We start from the raw sequence: 22,878 nt of genomic DNA, 5'->3' as shown, positions 1-22,878 counted from the left end.
GTATTTGTAGGATGCTTTTAAGTGCAAAATAATAAATGTAAAGGCAATCCCATATATGAATCTGGATCTTCCAATAATTTCTTACCAGGAAGAGAAGTCATACAGCCTTTTAGAACAAGAACTTTTAGCTGGTTTTCAATTATTTTCCCAGAAAACCCGAGTCAAGGAGTCAAGGTCTAGACCTTTATCTTATTTTGTGTTTGGAGCTGGAGCTTTACATAGAACCTTCCATGAAGAGTTAGGGACCATTTAAAGTGATGGCCTTGGCCTGGCGCCATGGCTCACGCTTGTAATCCCAACACTTTGGGAGGCCAAGGCGGGCAAATCACCTGAGTTCATGAGTTCGAGACCAACCTGGCCAAGATGGTGAAACCCCATCTCTACTAAAAATACAAAAATAAGCTGGACGCGGTGGCGCGTGCCTGCAGTCCCAGCTACTTGGGAGGCTGAGGCAGAGAATTGCTTGAACTGGGGAGGCAGAGGTTGCAGTGAGCCAAGATTGTGCCATTGCACTCCAGCCTCGGCAACAGAGTGAAACTCTGTCTCATAATAATAATAATAACAAATAAAGTGCTGGCCTTTAAAAGAGATACCTTACTAAAATCTCACAGATAATTTACAGTATGAATTACTGAGATTACATTTATTTTGATATTATAAAATATTTTTGAGAGGAGAGCTATGTAATCTCAGTTCTCCTGAAATTAGTAATATTTAAATACTAAAGCATTAGAGGCAAGAAGAGAACTGTTGTTAAAATAACTGACTGGGCTTATTATTATTAGTTCACAATTGGTAGGATGACCTACCTTTGTCTCCATAAAAATATAATTGGATAAGCATTTATTGAATATGGAGAAAGGTATTTAGTTTAGGAGTCTGTTGACTTCCACCTCTAATTTGGTATTGTCTTTTTTTTTTTTTTTTTTTGCAGTGTGTTAACAGGGCACAACCATTATGTGATGTGTGCTCAATTCCACCCCTCAGAAGACTTGGTAGTATCAGCCAGCCTGGACCAGACTGTGCGCGTTTGGGATATTTCTGGTGAGCTGCCCAAGTTCAGGGGACAACCTGGTCATGTCTGGTGCAAAACTGCAATTGCTTAAAATAGTGAGGAAAGTTGACTTAGAACTGGAAAATTTAGAATATTCTGTTTTATAATAGCGTCTTTGTTTCTGAGGGTGTTGAATCTGCTTTGATCGTTCTTCATATTGGAAGTCTTCTCTAAGAAAAGAGAAATTTTAACTCTACTTAGATCAGCTTTTAGTTAAAATCTATATACTGTTGGGACATTTGATTAAGAATCAGGCTTTGCGCTACAAATAAGAAAAAAATACATCTATGACAAAAAGAAATTTTTAGAATAGATTAATATAGGGAAACAAGACTGTTGGACCCTGTTGCTTTATTTAAAAATAGTAAAATCTCTCTATTACATTTCTTCTAGTGCAAGGAGCATGGTTGGGTTCTAGGAGTTGGTGACTTTTATGTCCAGAATACCTTTTTTTTTTTTTTTTCCTAAGAGGGAGTCTTGCTTTGTTGCCCAGGCTAGATTGCAGTGGTGCGATGATCTTGGCTCACTGCAACCTCCACCTCCCGGGTTTAAGCAATTCTCCTCCCTCAGCCTCCTGAGTAGCTGGGACTACAGGCGCATGTGACCACGCCTGGCTAATTTTGGTGTCTTAATTAAAGACGGGGTTTCCCCATATTGGCCAGGCTGGTCTCAAACTCCTGCCCTCGTAATCCGCCTGCCTTGGCCTCCCAAAGTGCTGGGATTACAGGTGTGAGCCACTGTGCCTGGCCTTTTTTTTTTTTTTTTTTGAGATGGAATCTCACTCTGTTGCCCAGGCTGAAATGCAGTGGCACGATCTCAGCTCACTACAACCTCTGCCTCCTGGGTTCAAGCGATTCTTGTGCCTCAGCCTCCTGTGTAATTAAGATTACAGGTGTGTGCCACCACGCACAGCTAATTTTTGTATTTTTAGTAGAGACAGGGTTTCACCATGTTGGCCAGGCTGGTCTCGAACTCCTGACCTCAGGTGATTCACCCACCTTGCCCTCCCAAAGTGCTGAGATTATAGGCGTGAGCCACTGTGCCTGGCCCAGAATACCTTTTAATGGACAGATTTAGGACTAGAAATTAAACATTTATAGATTATGGATAGTTGGGATAATTCCTCCTTTTATAGTTTACATATCTTTATTTTGAGACAAGGATTTAAATGTTTAGTCTTATATAGAGGAGATCTAAGAAAGTGCTACCTAGAGAATTTAAATGCAGAGAGTGGACTGTACCTGTGAGAATGATGGAAGTGCTTCATGGTGGAATAGGGAAATCAAACACTAAATGCTGTAGTTCCCTGACCAGTTAGTATTTGTTGTTTCTTTCTTTTTTTTTTCTTTTTTTTTTTTTTTTTATTTTTATTTTTTCTTGAGACAGTATCACTCTGTTACCTGGACCAGAGTGCTGTGGCATTCTATATTCTCAGCTCACTATAACCTCTGCCTCCTGGATTCAAGCGATTCTCATTCCTCCACCTCCCATGTAGCTGGGATTACAGATATGTGCCACCGTGCCCAGCTACTTTTTGTATTTTTAGTAGAGACAGGGTTTCACCATGTTGGCCAGGCTGGTCTCAAGCTCCTGATCTCAGGTGATCTGCCCACCTTTGCCTCCCAGAGTGCTGAGATTACAGGCACGAGCCACAATGCCCAGCCTGTTGTTTCTTTCTATTCATTTCCTTAGAAATTCTTGGAGATGTGAGTTCTTTGAAATGTCAATGACTGGACTACAAAACATGTTTCATTCTATGAAAGGAAGGCCCCCTTCATAGATCTTTGTTTGGTTCTTTGTAATAAAGGAGTCATCCTCTGCATTGTACAGCGGAGGTGATAACTGTTCCCAACTCCATTGTGGCATGGGGGGCTGGGGCAATAATGGCACTTGTTTTTATAGACCATTAATGAACAGCAAGCTGAAAATTTGGATTCTGGGTTACAGCATTTGGAATGTTGCAATAGCAGTTGTTTAGGTTAATGTAGCATAGAAACAAGACAAGGGGAGATGGAGACAATTGTAGAGTAGAACCTCTAGATCATGCTGTCTTCGTCGTTTTCAAAGGCTTAGAATGAAAGGGAGTAGTATAAACGAGGTATTGGAGATAGGGCAGTTGTACTCTCCTTCCCTAGGGCTTTGCCATTGCAGTTTTTCATCAGACTGACAAGGTTTTTTGAAGTACACCCAGATGTGACCAGCCATGCCAACAGGAGGAGCTAGACACAGGCACTGTGAACCTGTGTCCTCTCCTCACTGCCAGTACCAGGGAGCTTAGCATCTACTCTCCCAGTAACCTCACTATGGCTTTCCATGGTTTTTCACTGTGCACACATTCAAAGCACTCTCTCTGTCTCAGGATATAGGAGCCTGATGGGGTTGGATCCCAATTCATGCTGTTCCAGCCGATCGGGGCAATTTTTTTGTTTGTTTTTGAGACAGAGTCTCACTGTTACCCAGGCTGGAGTGCAGTGTCATGATTTCATCTCACTACAACCTCCACCTCCTGGGTTCGATTACCCTGCCTCAGCCTTCCAAGTAGCTGGGACTACAAGCACATGCCACCATGCCCAGCTAATTTTTGTGTTTTTAGTAGAGACAGGGTTTCACTATTTTGGCCAGGCTAGTCTCGAACTCCTGACCTCAAGTGATTCGGCTGCCTCAGCCTCCCAAAGTGCTGGGATTACAAGCACGAGCCACTGCCCCCGGCCAGCAATTATCCAGAATAGCCTTTGTCAACCTGGATTCTGTGAGAGAATTAAGTGCTATAGAAAGTACTTTCGGCGGGGCGCGGTGGCTCAAGCCTGTAATCCCAGCACTTTGGGAGGCCGAGATGGGCAGATCTCGAGGTCAGGAGATCGAGACCATCCTGGCTAACACGGTGAAACCCCGTCTCTACTAAAAAAATACAAAAAACTAGCCGGGCGAGGTGGCGGGCGCTTGTAGTCCCAGCTACTTGGGAGGCTGAGGCAGGAGAATGGCGTAAACCCGGGAGGCGGAGCTTGCAGTGAGCGGAGATCTGGCCACTGCACTCCAGCCTGGGCGACAGAGCGAGACTCCGTCTCAAAAAAAAAAAAAAAAAAGAAAGTACTTTCAGTGGCTGTTTCCATAGTTCTTCCAAGAATGGTATATAGCTAATGCTATTCTAGATCATAGAGAATTTATTACATACCTAAACTGATGCTTTCAGGCATTAAGACTTAATTCTTTTCCAGAACACCAGGTTGAGAAGGGCTCCACTCTAAGAGTAATGTTTGTGCCACCTGATGCCAGCCCAGCATGTTCCCTGCAGTCTAGCCAGTGCAGTTTGGGGGCAATCAGGTGGTTGGATTATTGGTGATCATGAAATGCTCAAGGCACGAAATACTTTTCTTTACCTTTTGCAGACAGAGAACATTTTTACATCAAAATTAAGGGCCCTAGATCAGAGAAGAGAGGGAGAGAGTGTGACACCATGGGGTTTATACTTGCTCTTGAATGTGTGAAGTGCATGGATTACTATATAATAATCTTGCAATTGCTATACTTTATTTATGTGGTAGTGAGAATTTTGTGCTAACTTGCTGTACTAATGTTAATGCTGTCTATGCCATTTCTAAGTGTTGTTCTTTACCCACAACTCTTGACTTCCAGTAACCCCTTAACCAGAGTGGAAGGAGATGCTTTGGTATTTAACAAAGTGCAGGAAGCTTTTGGGTTAGACTTTTATGCTTTCCTTCTCTAGAAATCAGCATATTCTTTTTCAGCAGAGTTCTTTTTTGCTATTGGGTTCAAATAAGTCAGAAAACAGGAAGAGGAATTAGCTTTCCTATCTGTTAAAGACCAGTGCTTATATTTCCAAAATGGAGAAGTTAGTTCTGAATAAGAGTATGAATACTCCCAAATTTAGAGGACTAATTCTAATTTTTTTGACTATCTTTTTTTGAAAGGGACACTCTCTGAGTTAGTTAAGCAATAAGAGAATATAGAGATCTTTAAAGGAAAACCTATCTCTTGATACCTTTCCCATGGGGATTGAGCCCCACGGGGCTTAGCTTAACCTGAATCTTTTGTGTTAGCCTGGCAAAAACTATTTGTTTAAAAGGGAATGTATTTACAAACCTATATATAAAAGATTACTTTCTTAACTTGAGCTCCCAAGTAAACTGACAAGTTAAATTATTTTAATAGGCTTGTACCTTTGCATGTCAAGCCCATGTAATTCAGGCTCAGTCTTTGAAATGGCTACTAAAAAAGTATTAATTTGCTGCCAAATCCTGTTATCATCCCTCTCTTTTTCCTGCTTTCCCTGGTCCGTATTGGGAGGTGTGCATCAAACTGGTCCATTCTGAGAGTGTCCTCTCCTCCCTCTGGATTTGGGTAGCTGCTGTAGAAATTTTCCGTCTGTCGTTCAGTCCTAGCGAGTGGCTTGTTGAAGGCTCAATTATTTCTTCTCTAAGTATCTTTTCACTGCCTGTCACCATTCATCTGTCTGTTTTTGCCCTTCCCCTTTTCCTGGATCATTACACGCAAATGCAACAGCCTTCCATTCTGTCATACAGCTTTCCTTTTAATGTGTTTGTTGAAGCTTATTGGAGGTGAAGTTTCTCACAGCTGTCTATCTTTGTATTTTCCTTTGAATCTGTTTCATATACCAGACTCATTAGAAAAAGTTGACAGATCTTATTAAAGGGACAAGTGTAGTAAGTGAAAGGAGGCATCCCAGCAATAAAGTATTTATGAACCTTTGGGAGAATATATTGTAAAGCATCAGCTTTATTTCTGTCTACCTACTGGCTAAATGCTCATCTTGGACAGAGGACAAAATAATTAAAATTGTTGTGGCCTTCTAAGCTCTTGCTTCTCCAGTGTTAAAATGTAGGTGCCACTATAACAAAAGAGATATATCACAGTTTTAAAACAATAAATATAAATGCGGTTATTAAACTTAAGTTCTTATATTTTCCTACAGATGGCAAAGTTTAGGCTTAAAATGACTTAGGTTTTCTTTCCTTTTTTTTTGAGACGGAGTCTCATTCTGTTGCCCGGGCTGGAATGCAGTGGCACAATCTCAGCTCATCGCAGCCTCCATCTCCCAGGTTCAAGTGATTCTCCTGCCTCAGCCTCCCAAGTAGCTGGGATTACAGACATGCACCGCCATGCCCAGCTAATTTTTGTCTTTTTAGTAGAGACAGGGTTTCACTGTTTGAGCCAGGATGGTCTCGAACTCCTGACCTCAGGTGTTCCACCTACCTCGGCCTCCCAAAGTGCTGGGATTACAGACGTGAGCCACTACGCCCAGCCTCCTTTTTTTTTTTAATTTGAGACAGAATTTCGTTCTTTCACCCAGGCTGGAGTGAAGTGGCGCAATCTTGGCTCACTGCAACCTCTGCGCTACCCCCCCGCCACGCTGCCCCCCGGGTTCAAGCGGTTCCCCTGCCTCAGCCTCCCTAGTAGCTGGGATTACAGGCGTGCGCCACCATGCCTAACTAATTTTTGTATGTTTAGTAGAGACAGGGTTTTGCCATGTTGGCCAGGCTGATCTCAAACTCCTGACCTCAGGTGATTCACCCACCTCGGCCTCCCAAAGTGCTAGGATTACAGGCGTGAGCCATCACACCCAGCCTTTAGGTTTTATTTTCAGTTAAGAGTTTTGGTTTTCCATTATACATAACTATCTTTTTTTAAAACATTTACAAGTGCTAGGTAATTTCATCTTCCACTTTCCCCCTAAAATACTTCAAAAGATAGGATTTTAGTCTCAATTCTTTTTTTCTCATCTACAAACTGTTACGGTTTTACCTGCTTGCTCATTCCAAAGGTTTGTTATCAGAATCCAGTTACATAGCATATGCTCTGAAAACTGCAAAGTACTTTTCGAATGTGAGATAGTAGTAGTGTTATCATAATTTTGGTTCTGACTGTAACACAAATAGCTTTTAAAGGTAGTTGTACTTGAGCCATATACGTGGGTCCTCTACAAATAGAGGGGCTGGATATGGCTGTTATTATTCTGGTGTCTTTTTCCTTCGTTTTTAAGTTACAGCCTAATTCCTCCCAGTAAAACTAGCCTCCAAAGGTTTTAATGGCAAAATCCAAGTATTCAAATCTATAATCATCCTTTTAAGCAGGAACTTAAAAGGACATGACAGTTTTAATTATCTTGTTCTTTGTCCAAGAGTCAGGTAGTAGGCATGAGTACACTTTTTTACATGGGTTGTGGTTTTACATTATCTTCTACCAAATAGCTGTTTTGTCCTTAATAGGCCTAGTTTCTGTAACCCATTTGGAACTTCTCCCATCAGCTGTTGAAAGGCTTCAAGTTGAGAAACACTGTGCTGTGGCCTCTTCAAATGGCTTTTCTTTTTTGAGATAGGGTCTCAGTGTCACCCAGGCTGGAGTGTAGTGGCACCATCATGGCTCACTGCAGCCTCGACTTCCTGGGCTCAAACCATCCTCCTATCTCTCAGCCCCCCGAGTAGCTGGGACTATAGGTATGCACCACTGCACCCAGCGAATTTTTTTTTTTTTTTTTTTTTTGGAGAGACGGGGTTTTGCCATGTTGCTCAGGCTGGTCTGAAACTCCTGGGCTCAAGCGATTCACCTGCCTTGGCTTCCCAAAGTGCTAGGATTATAGGCTTGAACCACCATGCCTGCCTCAAATGGCTTTCCTTTAAAGTTTCTTGAGCCTAGTCTGAAGATAGTGAGTTATCTCAGTTGATTGTTCACAGTCAGTTACAGATTGAACTCCTTGTTCCACTCTTTTCCCCATTCTCACTGCTGCACTTGACTAGTCTTTTAAAAAAAAAAGAAAAATTTTCTGAAATGATGGGAAAAAAGCTGCTATAAATTTTATGAAGTTGAGAGTAGAAATTGAATGTTTACCATTTGGGGCCACATTTCAAGAACACAAGAACACTGAAGAATGGAAAGTGGGCGTTAACTGAAGCAGACACCTCTTGAGGTAAGATTTGCGGAAGAAGAGGTTAAAGTGTGCCAGAAATTTGGGTCATCCTCCTCTGGAAAGAAGTTCCGGTAATGGATCTGTTTAAGTGCTAAGGGAGCAGAAGAGAAGATAGTGAATGTACTTCAATATTTTGAACATTTTTAGAAATAGGAATTCTTGAGTCTGTTTTCTTTCTTCAGTCTTTTCCATTTCTTTTTCTCTTCTTTTTCACTGTAGTTTCTGTGTTTCTGATACTGTGCTGCTTTAGATAACATTTATGTTTACATCTTTCATCCTGCTCCTTATCCCTTCAAAGGTCTAAGGAAAAAAAACCTGTCCCCTGGTGCGGTGGAATCGGATGTAAGAGGAATAACTGGGGTTGATCTATTTGGAACTACAGATGCAGTGGTGAAGCATGTACTAGAGGTACTTATCTTTACAGCCAGGGGCTGGATATGGGCTGTCTTCTTGGGAAAGTCACAATATGCTGTTCATTTATTCATTCCTTCAACAAATATTTACAGAGTGCTTATTAAGTGCCAGGCACTGTTTGAGGTACTAGAAATCAAACTGTGAGTGAACCAACAGAGGAATGAAGCTTATGTGCCACCTGAGGGAGATACCCAGTGGGGAAAGGGAGAAGGCCAGGCGCAGACTTCATCACCATCCCAAAGCAGAGCCCATTCTCAAGCTTTCTGTAAGGCAGAGCAGCAAGAAATTTAATCAAAGTTATTGAGAACCAGCCATGTGTAACTTTTGTGCAGGTGAGAAAACAGAAAAGCATAAGGGAAAAAAACTAGTTTTTCTTTCAAAAATTATCTAATCTTCATAGCTACCCACTGAAGTAGATATTATTATCCCTATTTCGCAGACAAAAAAAAATTGAGATTTAGAGAAATTAAGCAGTTTACCAAAATCTACATGTATCTACTAAATAAATGTAAGAACTAAGATTTGAATTGGGATCTGACTGCAAAACCCAGGTGCTTTTCACTGCACTATGATATATCTCAATAATACTGCTAATTCAAAACTGCCTTATCCAGGATTCTGTCACACTACACTATATAAATGTATAAATAGGGTATACAGTATCTTAAAATCAGCAGTTCTTAAACTTTTTGGTCTAAAGATGTCTTTAGACTCTTAAAATTTATTGAGGACCCCAAAGAGTTTTTGTTTATGTGGGGTATGTGTGTCAATTTTTTACCACATTTTAAATTAAAACAACTTTTAAGAACGCGAAGTGTATCAGCACACATTCTATTAGCTGTCAGAGCAATAATATCACATATCGTGCTGGGAAACTCTATTGTATACTCATGAAATAATAAGAATGAAGAAGATAAACAGGCTGAGTGCAGTGGCTGACACCTGTAATCTCAGCACTTTGAGAGACCGAGGCTGGAGGATTACTTGAGGCCAGGAGTTTGAAACCAGCCTAGGCAACATAGCAAGATTTTGTCTCTACCAAAAAAAAAAAAACAAAAAAACTGGGCATGGTGGTGCTCACTTGTAGTCCCTTGGGAGGCTGAGGTAGGAGAATCACTTGAGTTTGAGACTGCAGGGAGCAATTAGTATGATTGTACCACTGCACTCCAGCCTGGGTGACACAGCAAGACCTCATCTTAAAAAAAAAAAAAAGAATGAAGAAGCCCATATCTTAGTAATATTATGAAAATAGTTTTCACCTTGCAGATTTCTTAAAAGAATCTTAGAGCTCCTTCAAGATCAGACTGAGATTTCTGCATTAAGTTATAAAATTTGTCGGTTGGGCCTGTAATCCCAGCACTTTGGGAGGCCGAGGCAAATGGATCATGAGGCCAGTATTTCAGGACCAGCCTGGCCAAGATGGTAAAACCCTGTCTCTACTAAAAATACAAAAAATTAGCCGGGCATGGTTGTAGGTGCCTGTAATCCCAGCTACTTGGGAGGCTGAGGCAGAGAATTGCTTGAACCCGGGAGGCAGAGGTTGCAATGAGCCGAGATCACGCCACTGCACTCCAATCTGGGCAACAGAGCGAGACTCCATCTAAAAACAATAAAAATTAAAATAAAATTTGTCTGGAGATACTAATAATTTTTTGTAGAAATAAGATAAAAATGGGCAAGTAAAAAACAAAGCAGAATATCCTAAATGCAAATGAGGCTGAGTTTGGGGTTAGAAATATGTATTTGGAAATTCACATGAGAATTTGGGGTAATATTGGAGGACAGACATAATTCTGATGCTCAAAATTTTAGATCAGCATAGTCTCTTGAATCTGTTCACATGAAGAATAAATCAGATATCTTTTACAACGGATAGCTTGATTCATTGATTTGCTTTGAGTGATGGCTATAAAGATGTTTTAGAAGAACCACTCTTTTTCTACAGGGTCATGATCGTGGAGTAAACTGGGCGGCCTTCCACCCCACTATGCCCCTTATTGTATCTGGGGCAGATGATCGTCAAGTGAAGATCTGGCGCATGAATGGTGAGTGAACTGGTTACATTATCACCACTAGGAAACTGCCAGCCAGCAAGGTATAGTAGGCAGGTCTTCTGGACTCTGACCTATTTTTCTATCTCAGGCTATTAATTAATGCTAATGCCAGGAGCATAGACATTATTTATTTTACGAATAAAATATATCATCTTCACAATTTTTATGTATGTGTACAGTTAAGTGGTAATAAATATATTTCTATTCTGTTTTCCTCCCTTCATTTCGTCCTTCACCCTCCTTCCCATTCTACTTTCTATCTTAATAATATCCACTTTTTAGCTTCCACATATGAGTGAGAATATGCCATATTTATCTCTGTTCTTGCCTTCACTTAACACAATGGCCTCCTGTTGCATCCATCATTTTGCTGCAAATTACCAGATTTTGAAGGGGTGGCCTGCCCCTCCACACCTGTGGGTGCTTCTCGTTAGGTGGGACGAGAGACTTGAGAAAAGGAAATAATACACAGAGACAAAGTATAGAGAAAGAAAAGCGGGGCCCAGGGGACCGGCGCGCAGCTTACAGAGGACCCATGCCGGCACCGGCCTCTGAGTTCCCTTAGTATTTATTGATAATTATCTTTACCATCTAAAAGATAGGGGAGTAGCTAGAAAATAGGATCATTGTAGGGAGGAAATCAGCAGTAAGACATATGAACAAAAATCCCTGTAACATGAATAAGTTAAAGGAAAATGCTGTGCCTTGAGATGCATATGCGAACATCTCCATAAACCTTTTAGCAGTATTGCTCCAGCAAGCCCCACCTTATTCCTAAAGGCGGTTTTCTCCTTGCTCAGTAAACAAGGCACACAATGGGTATTACCCAGAGATGTTCCAATCCCAGGGAGGGGCAGGAGACAAATGTTTTTCTTTCTTGAGATTTAAGAGAATGGTGATGACCTTTAACCACAAGCAGCCTTTAGGCACTTGTTTAACAAATCACATTCTGCACAGCCCAATATCCATTAAACCTTGAGTTACCACACCACATGTCTCTTGCAAGGACAAAGTTGGGGGTAGGGTCACAGATTAACAGCATTTCAAATACAGAACTAAATGGAGTCTCTTATGTCTACTTCCTTCTATATAGACATAGTAACAGGCTGATCTCTCTTTTCCCCACAGATTTCATTCTTTTTTATGACTGAATAATATTCCATTGTGTGTGTATGTGTAATTTTCTTTATTCATCCTTTGATGAGCACTTAAGTTGATTCCATATTTTGGCTATTGTGAATAGTGCTGCAATAAACAAATATGGGGATGCAAATACCGCTTTGATATATTGATTTCCTTTATTTGGGTATATACCCAGTAGTGGAATTGCTGGATAATATGGTAGTTCTATTTTTAGTTTTTTGAGGAACCTCCATACTATTCTCCATTGTGACTATACTAATTTACATTCCCACCAACAGTGTAGGAGGGTTCCCCTTTCTCCATGCCTTCACCAGCATCTGTTATTGCCTGTCCTTTTGATGCAAGCCATTTTACCTGTGGTGAAATGATACCTCATTATGGATTTGATTTGCATGTCTTTTATTTCTGTATATATGTGTATATATTTCAGCCTTCATGTTAAGGACACATTGATTTGTGTTTCTCTGGTAATTAGTGATGAGCATTTTGCCCAGACCAATATCCTGGACATTTCCCCAATGTTTTCTTCTAGTAGTTTCATGGTTTCTGGTCTTATATTTAAGTCTTTAATCCTTTTTGATTTGATTTTTGTGTGTGGTGAGAGATAGGAGTTTCATTCTTCTGCATATAGTTACCCCGTTTTCCCAACATTTTATTTTATGTTCTTGGCACCTTTGTTAAACATGAGTTGGCTATAGATTTGTGAATTTATATCTGGGTCCTCTATTCTGTTCCATTGGTCTGTGTGTCTGTTTCTGTGCCAGTACCACACTGTTTTGGTTACTCTAGCTTTGTAGTAAATTTTGAAGTCAGGTAGTGTGATGCCTCCAGCTTTGTTCTTTTTGCTCAGAATTGCTTTGGCTATTTGGGGTCTTTTGTGCTGCCATATAAATTTTAGGATTTTTTTTCCTGTTTCTGTGAAGAATGTCTTTGATATTTTGATGGGGATTACAATAAATCTGTAAATTACTTTAGGTAGTAATTTACCCTGTCATTTTTACAATATTAATTCTTTGAACCCACAGGCATGGAATATCTTTCCATTTTCGGGGGTCCTCTTCAACTTCTTTCCTCGGAGTTTTATAGTTTTCCTTGTATGGCCCTTTTACTTCTTTGGTTAGAGTGATTCCTGGGCATTTTATATTTTTTGTAGTTACTATAAATGGGATTTCTTGATATTTTTTCAGATTGTTCACTGTTGGCATATATAAATGCCACTGATTTTTTGAGACGGGATCTCGCTCTGTTGCCCAGGCTGGAGTACAGTGGCTCGATCTTGGCTTCCTGAAACCTCCCCCTCCCCGATTCAAGTGATTTTCTTTCTGTTTTGTTTTGTTTTGTTTTGAGACGGAGTCTCTCTCTGTCACCCAGGCTGGAGTGCAGTGGCACGATCTCAGCTTACTGCAAGCTCCGCCTCCCGGGTTCCCGTCATTTCCTGCCTCAGCCTCCCGAGTAGCACCATGTTAGCCAGGATGGTCTCGATCTCCTGACCTCGTGATCCGCCCATCTCGGCCTCCCAAAGTGCTGGGATTACAGGCTTGAGCCACCGCGCCCAGCTCAAGTGATTTTCTTTTCTTTTCTTTTTTTTTTTTTTGAGACGGAGTCTCACTCTGTTGCCTGGGCTGGAGTGCGGTGGCCGGATCTCAGCTCACTGCAAGCTCCGCCTCCCGGGTTCATGCCATTCTCCTGCCTCAGCCTCCGGAGTAGCTGGGACTACGGGCGCCCGCCACCTCGCCCGGCTAGTTTTTTGTATTTTTTTTTAGTAGAGACGGGGTTTCACCGTGTTAGCCAGGATGGTCTCGATCTCCTGACCTCGTGATCCGCCTGTCTCGGCCTCCCAAAGTGCTGGGATTACAGGCTTGAGCCACCGCACCCGGCCTCAAGTGATTTTCATACTTCAGCCTCTTGAGTAGCTAGGACTACAGGCGCACACCACCACACCCGACTAATTTGAGTGTGTGTGTGTGTGTGTGTGTGTGTGTGTGTGTGTGTTTTGAGATGGAGTCTGGCTATGTCACCCAGGCTGTAATGCAGTGGTCGGATCTCAGCTTACTGCAAGCTCCGCCTCCCAGGTTCAGCCATTCTCCTGCCTCAGCCTCCCGAGTAACTGGGACTACAGGTGCCGGCCACCACGCCCGGCTAATTTTTTTTGTATTTTAGTAGAGACGGGGTTTCACCGTGTTAGCCAGGATGGTCTTGATCTCCTGACCTCGTGATCCGCCTGTCTCGGCCTCCCTAAGTGCTGGGATTACAGGCGTGAGCCACTGCGCCCGGCCTTTTTTTTTTTTTTATTTTCTAGGTTCTTGAGATTCATCATTAGATTGTTCATTTGGAGTCTTTCCTTTTTTTTTTTTTTGACATAGGTGTTTATGTTATAAACTTCATTCTTAGTACTGCTTTTGTTGTTTCCCATAAATTTTGATACATTGTATTGCCATTTTCATTCATCTCAAGCAATTTTTAAATTTCCTTCTTAAATTTTTCATTGATCCATTTCAGGAACATGTTGTTTAACTTATATGTGTTTGTATTTTCTGAGGTTCCCCTTGTTATTTATTTCTAGTTCCATTGTGTTCAAAAAAGATACTTAATATGATTTGTTTTTTACAATTTTTTCAAACTTGTTTTGTGGCCTAAAGTATTTACTCTGGAGAATGTTCCATGTGCTGATGAAAAGGATATTCTGTAGCCATTGGGTGAAATGTTCTGTAAATTTCAGTTAGGGCTATTAGATCTAGTGTGTAGTTTAACTCCACTGTTTCTTTGTTGATTTACTGTCTAAATGATCTGTCTGTTTTTGAGAGTGGAGTATTAGTTCTCCTACTATTATTATATTGTAGTCTATCTTTCCTTTTGGATCTATTAGTGTTTGCTTTATATACTTGGGAGCTTTGGTGTTAGGTGCACAGATATTTATAATTGTTATTTCCTCTTGCCGAGTTGACCCCTTTATCATTATATAGTGACCTTGTCTCTTTTTAGAGTCTTAGGTTTGGTAGTCTGTTTTATCTGATACAAGTATAGCTATGCCTGCTCTTTTTTGGTTTCCAGTTTCATGGAATGTCTTCCACCACTTCATTTTCAGTCTATGTGTATCTGTATGGGTGAAATGGGTTTCTTGAGGGCAGCATATAGTTAGGTCTTCTCTCTATCCGTTTAGCCACTCTATGCCTTTTAATTGAAGAATTGAGAGCATTTACATTCAGTGATGTTATTGATAAGTACGGACTTATTACTGCTGTTTTTTGCTTATTTTCTGTTTTTTTTTTTTTTTTTTTTTTTTTTTTTTTTTTTTTTTTTTTTTTTTGAGGCTTCTCTCTTCCTTTTCTTACTGTCTTTTGTGGTTAAGTGATTTTCTGTGGTAATATGTCTTAATTTGATGCTTTTTATTTTTAGTGAGTATATTATAGGTTTTTGTGCTGTAATTACTATGAGATTCACAAAAAAACTTATAGATAGAATAAGGTATTTTAAAGAGATGACAGCTTATTTTATATCACAAACAAGAACAAAAACAAAGGCAAAAACACACTCAGGAATTATACATTTAACTCCATTTCTGCTCCTGCGTTTTTGACTATCTCTTAACATGTTGCTATAGCTATTATTGCTTTTGATAGATTTGTCTTTTGGGCTTCATAGTAAAGTTATAAGTGGATTGCACACCACCATTATAGTAATGTAGTATTCTGGGTTTGTCTGTGAACTTAATTTTACATCTTGAGTTTTATATCTTGAAAAGTTTTTGATTTGTTTTTTCTAAGACCAGCCGAGAGAGCACAAAAGAACCAGCGAGTAGGCAAGGGTAACAGCAAAACTGCACATTTATTTTGGTAACCTAAGGTGTGGGGGAGAAGTCTGTCGGCCTCCGGCGAAGGAGGCCGGCAGAGTCCCCCATGGGGCTCTCGGACGGACTTCCCACAGTCCCGACATCCCGACAGCAGTGGGACTGTGAGAGGGCCGCGTGGCTCACTGGCCAAGAGCGGCTTTTCTAGGAGTGGGAGGGCAATAGGTGGGGCACGGGTGTGTCAGGGGCGTTCCGCAGGTGCGACCAGGTAAATCTTGGTCTCTTCGGATTGACGTCACCTGGCACATGCCCAGTTGGTCTGCACCTTCCCGGGTGGCCGGCTGCATTTTCGCGCGCGCGGGAAGAGTTGGGGGTGGGGATGAAGAACCCGGAAGTACACCATCTTGCCTCCGTTCGTCCAAACAGTCCAACCTTTTATTGATAATAGTGATAAAGGGGCGCCGTGGTCTGTCTGGCTACTTCCTGCTGTTAAGGGGCGTCGTTAAGGTCGGGGCCCATGGTTGGTATTTGGACGCATGGATGAAAAATAAAATAAGGCACAGTATTAGTATAGGAATGAGGAATGGAAGCATTTGTTGGATTATGAGCAAAACCCAGAAGGATAGTCCTGGCAAGGTTGGGGAGTATGAGATAGTTAAGAAAATTTAGTAAGTTTGAGGCGAGTGGGGGAAAGTTGAACTGATTTCCACTGATTGCTTTCGGTAGGGGCCCTTTTTAGTTGGGAATGAGGAATGAGTGCGCAAAGTACTTGTTGGCCAGGCAGCAATTAAGGATTGGAGTTTTTCGTGGAGTGGATGGCTTTCCACTTACTCCTACTACAGAGATATTGGATGGAAGGCTAGGTCCAGAGAAGGACGGCAAAACAGAATAGGTAGCCTCGCTGTTGATTAAAAAATTGTCTTACCCGCTACCAGGAGAGTTACCCGCGGCTTGGCGAGGGTGATGGGGGTCCCCGAGTCTCGGCACCTTCAGTTGTCATCGTCCAGATGTAGGAGCTGGAAGGAGCTCCCAGGATCCTGGGAAAGGGGGTCATGTGGAGGCACGGCACCTGTTCTCAGGGTGGGACAATCAGACTTACAGTTTCCTCCCTGCTGGCAAGCAGGGCAGGGGGTTGCTGGTGGACGAGGGTTAGGACATTCACTGGCCCAATGTCCTGATGCCTTGCACTTATAGCAAGGCTGCGTTGGGGCTCGGGGACCTTGCGGACACCTGTTGGCATAGTGTCCTGCCTTGCCGCACTTATAGCAGGCAGGCTCCTTTTGTAGCCTTGGAGTCTGCGGAGTATGTGCTCTCTGGCCTGGGGTTACGACTGGGCTGTAAAGCCGCTGCTAGGAGCTGTAACTTCTGTTCATGGCAAGCCTGCCGTCTCCTCTCTGGAGCTATAGACCTTAAGGCTAATTTAACTAGGTCTTGTATTGGTGTCTGAGGACCATCCTCTACCTTTTGAAGTTTTTACGAATGTCAGGAGCTGATTGAGAAATAAGACACCAAAATGGTGGCCCCTGTGGGGGAGGCCGGATCTAACCGGGTATACTGGGTTAGAACCTCAGTCAGTTTAGGGTAGAGGCTAGGATAACCTGGAGGTCATGCCAAGTTAAGTCATAGGCCTGACAAAGGTATCTAAATTCCTTTATGTATATGGTAGGATTAGCTGAGAAATCACCTAAACGCTTCTCAATTTTGGAAAGATCGGCCAATGAAAAAGGGACATGTACTCTGACTACCCCCTCCGCCCCAGCTACCTCTCGCAAAGGTGCTAACACTGTAGGAGGGTGTGGGCAGAGATAGGGGACTCAAGACAGCCAGTTGGGGGCCCCAAAGGAGGCATGGGACCGAGTGGATTACTAGTAGATAAGGAGGAGGGAGGAGGAGTCTGGATGGGGAGAGGAGGAGGAGTCTGGGCAGGAAGGGAGGGGGTGGAGAGAAGGAGGAGTATAGGGACGAGAGCTCAAGGCCAAAAAGCCTTGTATGTAAATTTCGGACCACTTGCTTAGCCGCTGGCAGAAAGTGCTGAGGTCGATCATGCCACAGTGGAAAGGAAAATTAACCGCTTCCTCCTAAGTTCTTGTTCAAGCTGTTAGGTTTTTAAATTGGCTAGGAGGCACCCTAAGGGGGTGCTCTTTGGAAATTTGGACTGGGGGGGTTTCCCATTTGTTTCCTCTTTACTTACACAATGGACACAATGGAAATGGAAGTGGATCTCTGCCTGGCTTCAAAGCGTCCTTTGGAACCAGCAGAGACAGACTGGAGGCTCATGGAGCCAAAGTGGAGATTACCTTCAGGCAGACGTCTCCGTCCTGAAGGGGTCTCCCGAGCCACTTGGTAGCTCAAAATGGACCTCGGACCCACGCAGGATTTCTGGCCGAGGGAGGTAAAGAGGAGACAAGGGCACTTACCCCAGAGAGGCCATGAGAGTGAGGGAAGCGGGTCTCAGGTCCTGGTCCGTCTGCGGTGTGGGAGCAGGAGGAGGTTCCTCAACCCCTAGAGGCCTGAGGAGGGGTCTCCTGCCGGCACCAACTGATTTGTTTTTCTAAGACCAGCCGCTCGGGCGCAAAAGAACCAGCGAGTAGGCAAGGGTAACAGCAAAACTGCAAGTTTATTTTTGGTAACCTAAGGTGTTGGGGAGAAGTCTGTCGGCCTCCGGCAAAAGAGGCCGGCAGAGTCCCCCGGTGGGGCTCTCAGACGGACTTCCCACAGTCCCGACATCCCGACAGCAGCGGGACTGTGAGAAGGCCGCGTGGCTCAATGGCCAAGAGCGGCTTTTCTAGGAGTGGGAGGGCAATAGGCGGGGCACGGGTGTGTCAGGGGCGTTCCGCAGGTGCGACCAGGTAAATCTTGGTCTCTTCGGATTGACGTCACCTGGCACATGCCCAGTTGGTCTGCACCTTCCCGGGTGGCCGGCTGCATTTTCATGCGCGCGGGAAGAGTTGGGGATGGGGATGAAGAACCCGGAAGTGCACCATCTTGCCTCCGTTCGTCCAAACAGTTTTCTTTTTGCACATTAGTGTTTTTTTCTTTCAGATCGAAGAACTACTTTTAATACTTACTGTAAGATGAGTCTGGTGGTGGTAAATTCTCTCACCTTTTGTTTGTCTGGGAAAGACTATCTTTCATATTTGGAAAATAAAATAATCTTGCTGGGTACAGTATTCTTAGATGTCGGGTTTTTTTCTTTGAACACTGAAAATGTCATTCCTCTCTCGGCCTGTATGGTTTGCATTGGAACATCTATTGCCAGACAATCGGAGCTCCTTTATGTGTTCTTTGCTTCTTTTCTCTTGCTTATTTTAGGATCCTTTCTTTGTCCTTGACTTTTGAGAGTTTGACTTTTATATGCCTTAGGGTAGTCTTATTTAGGTTGGACCTGTTTGGTGTTCTCAGGCCTTCCTGTACCTGGATATTTCTTTCTTCTCAAGTTTTGGAAAATTTTCTGTGATTTTTTTTTTTTTTGAATAAGCTTTCTACCCTTGCTCTTGCTTAGCTCCCTCTTGAAAACCAATCATTCTTTTATTTTTTTTGAAACAGAGTTTCTCTCTTGTTGGCCAGACTGGAGTGCAATGGTGCGATCTCGGCTCACCACAACTTCCGCCTCCTGGGTTCAAGTGATTCTTCTGCCTAAGCCTCCTGAGTAGCTGGGATTATAGGCATGTGCCACCATACCCAGCTAATTTTGTATTTTTAGCAGAGATGGAGTTTCTCCATGTTGGTCAGGCTGGTTGCAAACTCCTGACCTCAGGTGATCCGCCCACCTCAGCCTTCCAAAGTGCTGTGATTACAGGCATGAGCCACCACGCCGGCCAATCATTCTTAAATTTGGTCTTTTAAGGCAATTTTCTGTTTCTTGTAGTCTTGTAGGTGGTCTTTGTTCCTTTTCATTCTTCTTCTTTTTTTTTCCTCCACCGACTTCTTTTTTTTTTTTCTTTCTTTCTTTTTTGAGACAGTCTTGCTCTGTCGCCCAGGCTGGAGTGCAATGGTGCAGTCTCAGCTCACTGCAACCTCTACCTCCCAGGCTCAAGCGATTCTCGTGCCTCAACCTCTCAAGTAGCTGGTATTACAGGCATCCACCACCATGCCTAGCCAATTTTGGTATTTTTAGTAGAACCAGGGTTTCCATGTTGGCCAGGCTGGTCTCGAACTCCTGACCTTGTGATCCACCCACCTCAGCCTCCCAAAGTGCTGGGATTACAAGTGTAAGCCACTACGTCTCGCCTATGTATTTTTCAAATAGCCGGTCTTCGAGCTCTCTGATTTTTTTCCTCCACTTGGTCCCGTCTGCTATTCAGAGTCTCTAATGAGCTCTTCATTTCAGCAAATGTGTTTCTGTTTCAAGATTTCTGTTTGATTTATTTTCATTGTTTCAATCTCTTTGTTAAACTTCTCTGGTAAATTTCTGAATTGTTTTTCAGCCATCTCTTGGAGATAACAGGGTGTCCTTTAAACTACTGGTTTGAATTCTTTGTCAGAGATCAGAAATGTCTGTCATTTTAGGGTCAATCATTGTATTTTTGCTTTGTCCTTGTGGGGAGGTTATGGTTCCGTGTTTGCTATTGTTACTTTTGGGTATACACCTATGTCTTTGTGTTGAAAGATTAGTTACTTATTCCAGTTTTCTCTGTTTGGCTTGCTTTGGTTTTTATTGGATATGTTTACTTAGCAAATCTTTACTGCTTGGTCACTTCCTCCTTTTCGGCTTTAGGTGACACCTTAAGCCCAGGTTCACCTTGGCTTTAGTAAATGACCCGAGCATTGTCTGTCCTGAATGGGGAGGTCCCAAAGGGATTATCCCAGCTGTGTGTCAAGGCTGGCTAGAGGTTCTTGTATGAGGGGACCTGTGGAACATACTTCCTGCAACGCAGTGCTACTTGGCATCTCCTTTGGCCAAGTAACAGAGCAAGTTTCTGGGGCTGGGTATGATAGTCCTGCCTCCCCACTTTCTCTCTGCCTGTCCTCAGGGATATTTCCTCTCTCAGGCAGTCGTGATGCCTCCCATGGGTTAAGTCAAGGTTAGATGTCCTGCCGGGGCACCCGGGAAGATGGGGAAGATAGTTGACCACCTCAGTCTTACTTTTTGCAGTGTAGAAACCATGAGTTGGGGGAAGGGGCATTACAGATGTGGAAATCAGATTCTCTTACCATCTGCTCAGGGTTTTTTCATCTTTCTGTGGCTCCGGGAACTGTCTCATTGTCATATTTGAGGTCTGGGTTGTTGCTGATGAAAATCTCAGCCCTGTATATTTGTTTTGGGTTTTCTGTGGAGGGGAGTGAAGCCAACTTGTTTCTATACCACTGTTTTGCAACTGAAAGTATTCCTTCTTTCCCTTTTTTCCTGTGATGGTACCCTTGTTTTGAGGAGTATGAACATAGAATTCATCCATTCATTTGACAAATATTTATTGAGTACCTCCTTTGTACTAGACTTTGTTTAAGGCTCTGGAGATACAGTGGTGGCTAAAACAGATAAGGCCCCTGTCTTAAGGAGCTCATATTTGTTCTAAAGTGTCAGGTCCCTGAAAAAAAATAAAAAATAACAAAAATTAAAAGGGCAACTAGGACAAATTGTTATCAGGACAGATAAAACAGGAAAGGGATGGCAAATGATTAAAAAGAGGTGTTTGTTTTTTTGAGACAGGGTCTTGTTCTCTTGCCCTGGAGTTCAGTGGTGCATTCATGGCTTACTACAGTCTTGACCTCCTGGGCTCGGGTGATCCTCTCCCTCAGCCTCCTGAGTAGCTGGACTACAAACGTGTGCCGCAACACCCAGCTACTTTTTGTATTTTTTGTAGAGGTGGAGTTTTGCCATGTTGCCCAGGCGAATCTCGAACTCCTAGGCTCAAGTGATCCCCCTATTTTAGCTTCCCAAAGTTCTGGGATTACAGGTGTGAGCCACCATGTACGGCCAAGGGAAGATGTGTTATAGTCAATAAGAGGGTCAGAATGAAAGAACCAAGACATGTAAAGATTAAGAGACTTAAATGAAGGAGATTGCCATATTAGAAAGAAGTTGGAAATTTAGCATTCTATAATAGTACTTAGTTCTTGATTAAAAGGATGTCATATCTCCAAATCCTAAAGTTATAGTAGTAGGGAATTGTGATGACCTAATTCTTTTTGTCCTTCAGAATCAAAGGCGTGGGAGGTTGATACCTGCCGGGGCCATTACAACAATGTATCTTGTGCCGTCTTCCACCCTCGCCAAGAGTTGATCCTCAGCAATTCTGAGGACAAGAGTATTCGAGTCTGGGATATGTCTAAGCGGTAAGGTAGTCATCAGTGTTGTGTGAACTTCCTCTTACTCTCTTTTAAAACTAGATTGGAGTACTTTTTTTTTTTTTTTTTTTTGAGGCGGAGTCTAACTCTGTCGCCGGGGCTGGAGTGCAGTGGCCGGATCTCAGCTCACTGCAAGCTCTGCCTCCTGGGTTCACACCATTCTCCTGCCTCAGCCTCCCGAGTAGCTGGGAGTACAGGCGCCCGTCACCTTGCCCGGCTAGTTTTTTGTATTTTTTAGTAGAGACGGGGTTTCACCATGTTAGCCAGGATGGTCTCGATCTCCTGACCTCGTGATCCGCCCGTCTCGGCCTCCCAAAGTGCTGGGATTACAGGCTTGAGCCACCGCGCCCGGCCTGGAATACTTCTTTATGTTCAGCATGTAGACAAATCAAATCATATATTATGAAAATTTGAAGAGACCTAGAGATCAGTCAGCATTTACAAATTTTCCATCAAATAGAAATCTCCACATTTATTATTTTTTGCCTCTAAATTTAAACATTTTTTCTTCTTCCCCCTTTCTCTGGTTCTGTAGCTAGAGGAGTAAGAAATGTGGAATGAAATCTATAAAATTATGCTGAAAAGGGGAAATCTGTATATCATAATAATGTGGTCAGTTTTGAAGTCTCCTCTTTTTGTTCTTTGGTAGAACTTATCACAACTACTGTTACTTAGGATATGCAGTTTACTCTCCCTGATTTACATTTTAATCAGCTTGCTGGCTTACCATTTAATATTCTTGTGTAGGATGGGCTGAAGATTCCTAGGAAATTAATATTTTTCTTTTTGTGTACCTTTTCTAGGACTGGGGTTCAGACTTTCCGCAGAGACCATGATCGTTTCTGGGTCTTAGCTGCTCACCCTAACCTTAACCTCTTTGCAGCAGGTAAGGGCCATTTTCTCTCTTTTTTCTTTGCTTTATATAAGACTTGAAAGTGATTATTAGCTTTGTCTCTAATAAATGTATAGTAGGATGACAAGAAGAAGGAGGACTTTCAGAGCCACTTAGTTGAAGCTTTTCTCCTTTTTTTCCTCCACTTTATATGTACATAAAATGATGTGTGGTGAAAAATGCTTTGAAGAAAAATTAAAGTTAAGGGAGATAGAGATGGATGAGTATGGGGACTACTGCTTTATATTGGGTGTTCAGAAAAGTGAAAGGGTATGGGGCAATGGGAACAGCAAATGCAGAGAC

General features: G+C 42.6%; 1 protein-coding gene across 2 annotated transcripts in view; it reads left to right on the top strand.

The window, feature by feature from the left end:
* Nucleotides 1-22,878, top strand: part of COPA (COPI coat complex subunit alpha) — a 56,422-nt gene that overhangs the window by 9,921 nt on the left and 23,623 nt on the right. For both annotated transcript variants that reach the window (XM_023214241.1, XM_023214240.1), the window contains exons 6-10: nt 935-1,044; nt 8,296-8,405; nt 10,357-10,456; nt 21,536-21,671; nt 22,487-22,569. In XM_023214241.1, coding sequence (XP_023070009.1) covers nt 935-1,044; nt 8,296-8,405; nt 10,357-10,456; nt 21,536-21,671; nt 22,487-22,569 — 539 coding nt within the window. The remainder of the gene's footprint in view (nt 1-934; nt 1,045-8,295; nt 8,406-10,356; nt 10,457-21,535; nt 21,672-22,486; nt 22,570-22,878) is intronic.

This window comes from Piliocolobus tephrosceles, chromosome 1 (assembly GCF_002776525.5).
Source record: "Piliocolobus tephrosceles isolate RC106 chromosome 1, ASM277652v3, whole genome shotgun sequence".
NCBI lineage: Eukaryota > Metazoa > Chordata > Mammalia > Primates > Cercopithecidae > Piliocolobus > Piliocolobus tephrosceles.
The sequence above is the reverse complement of the archived record's forward strand: the minus strand, read 5'-3'. Positions and strand labels throughout refer to the sequence as shown.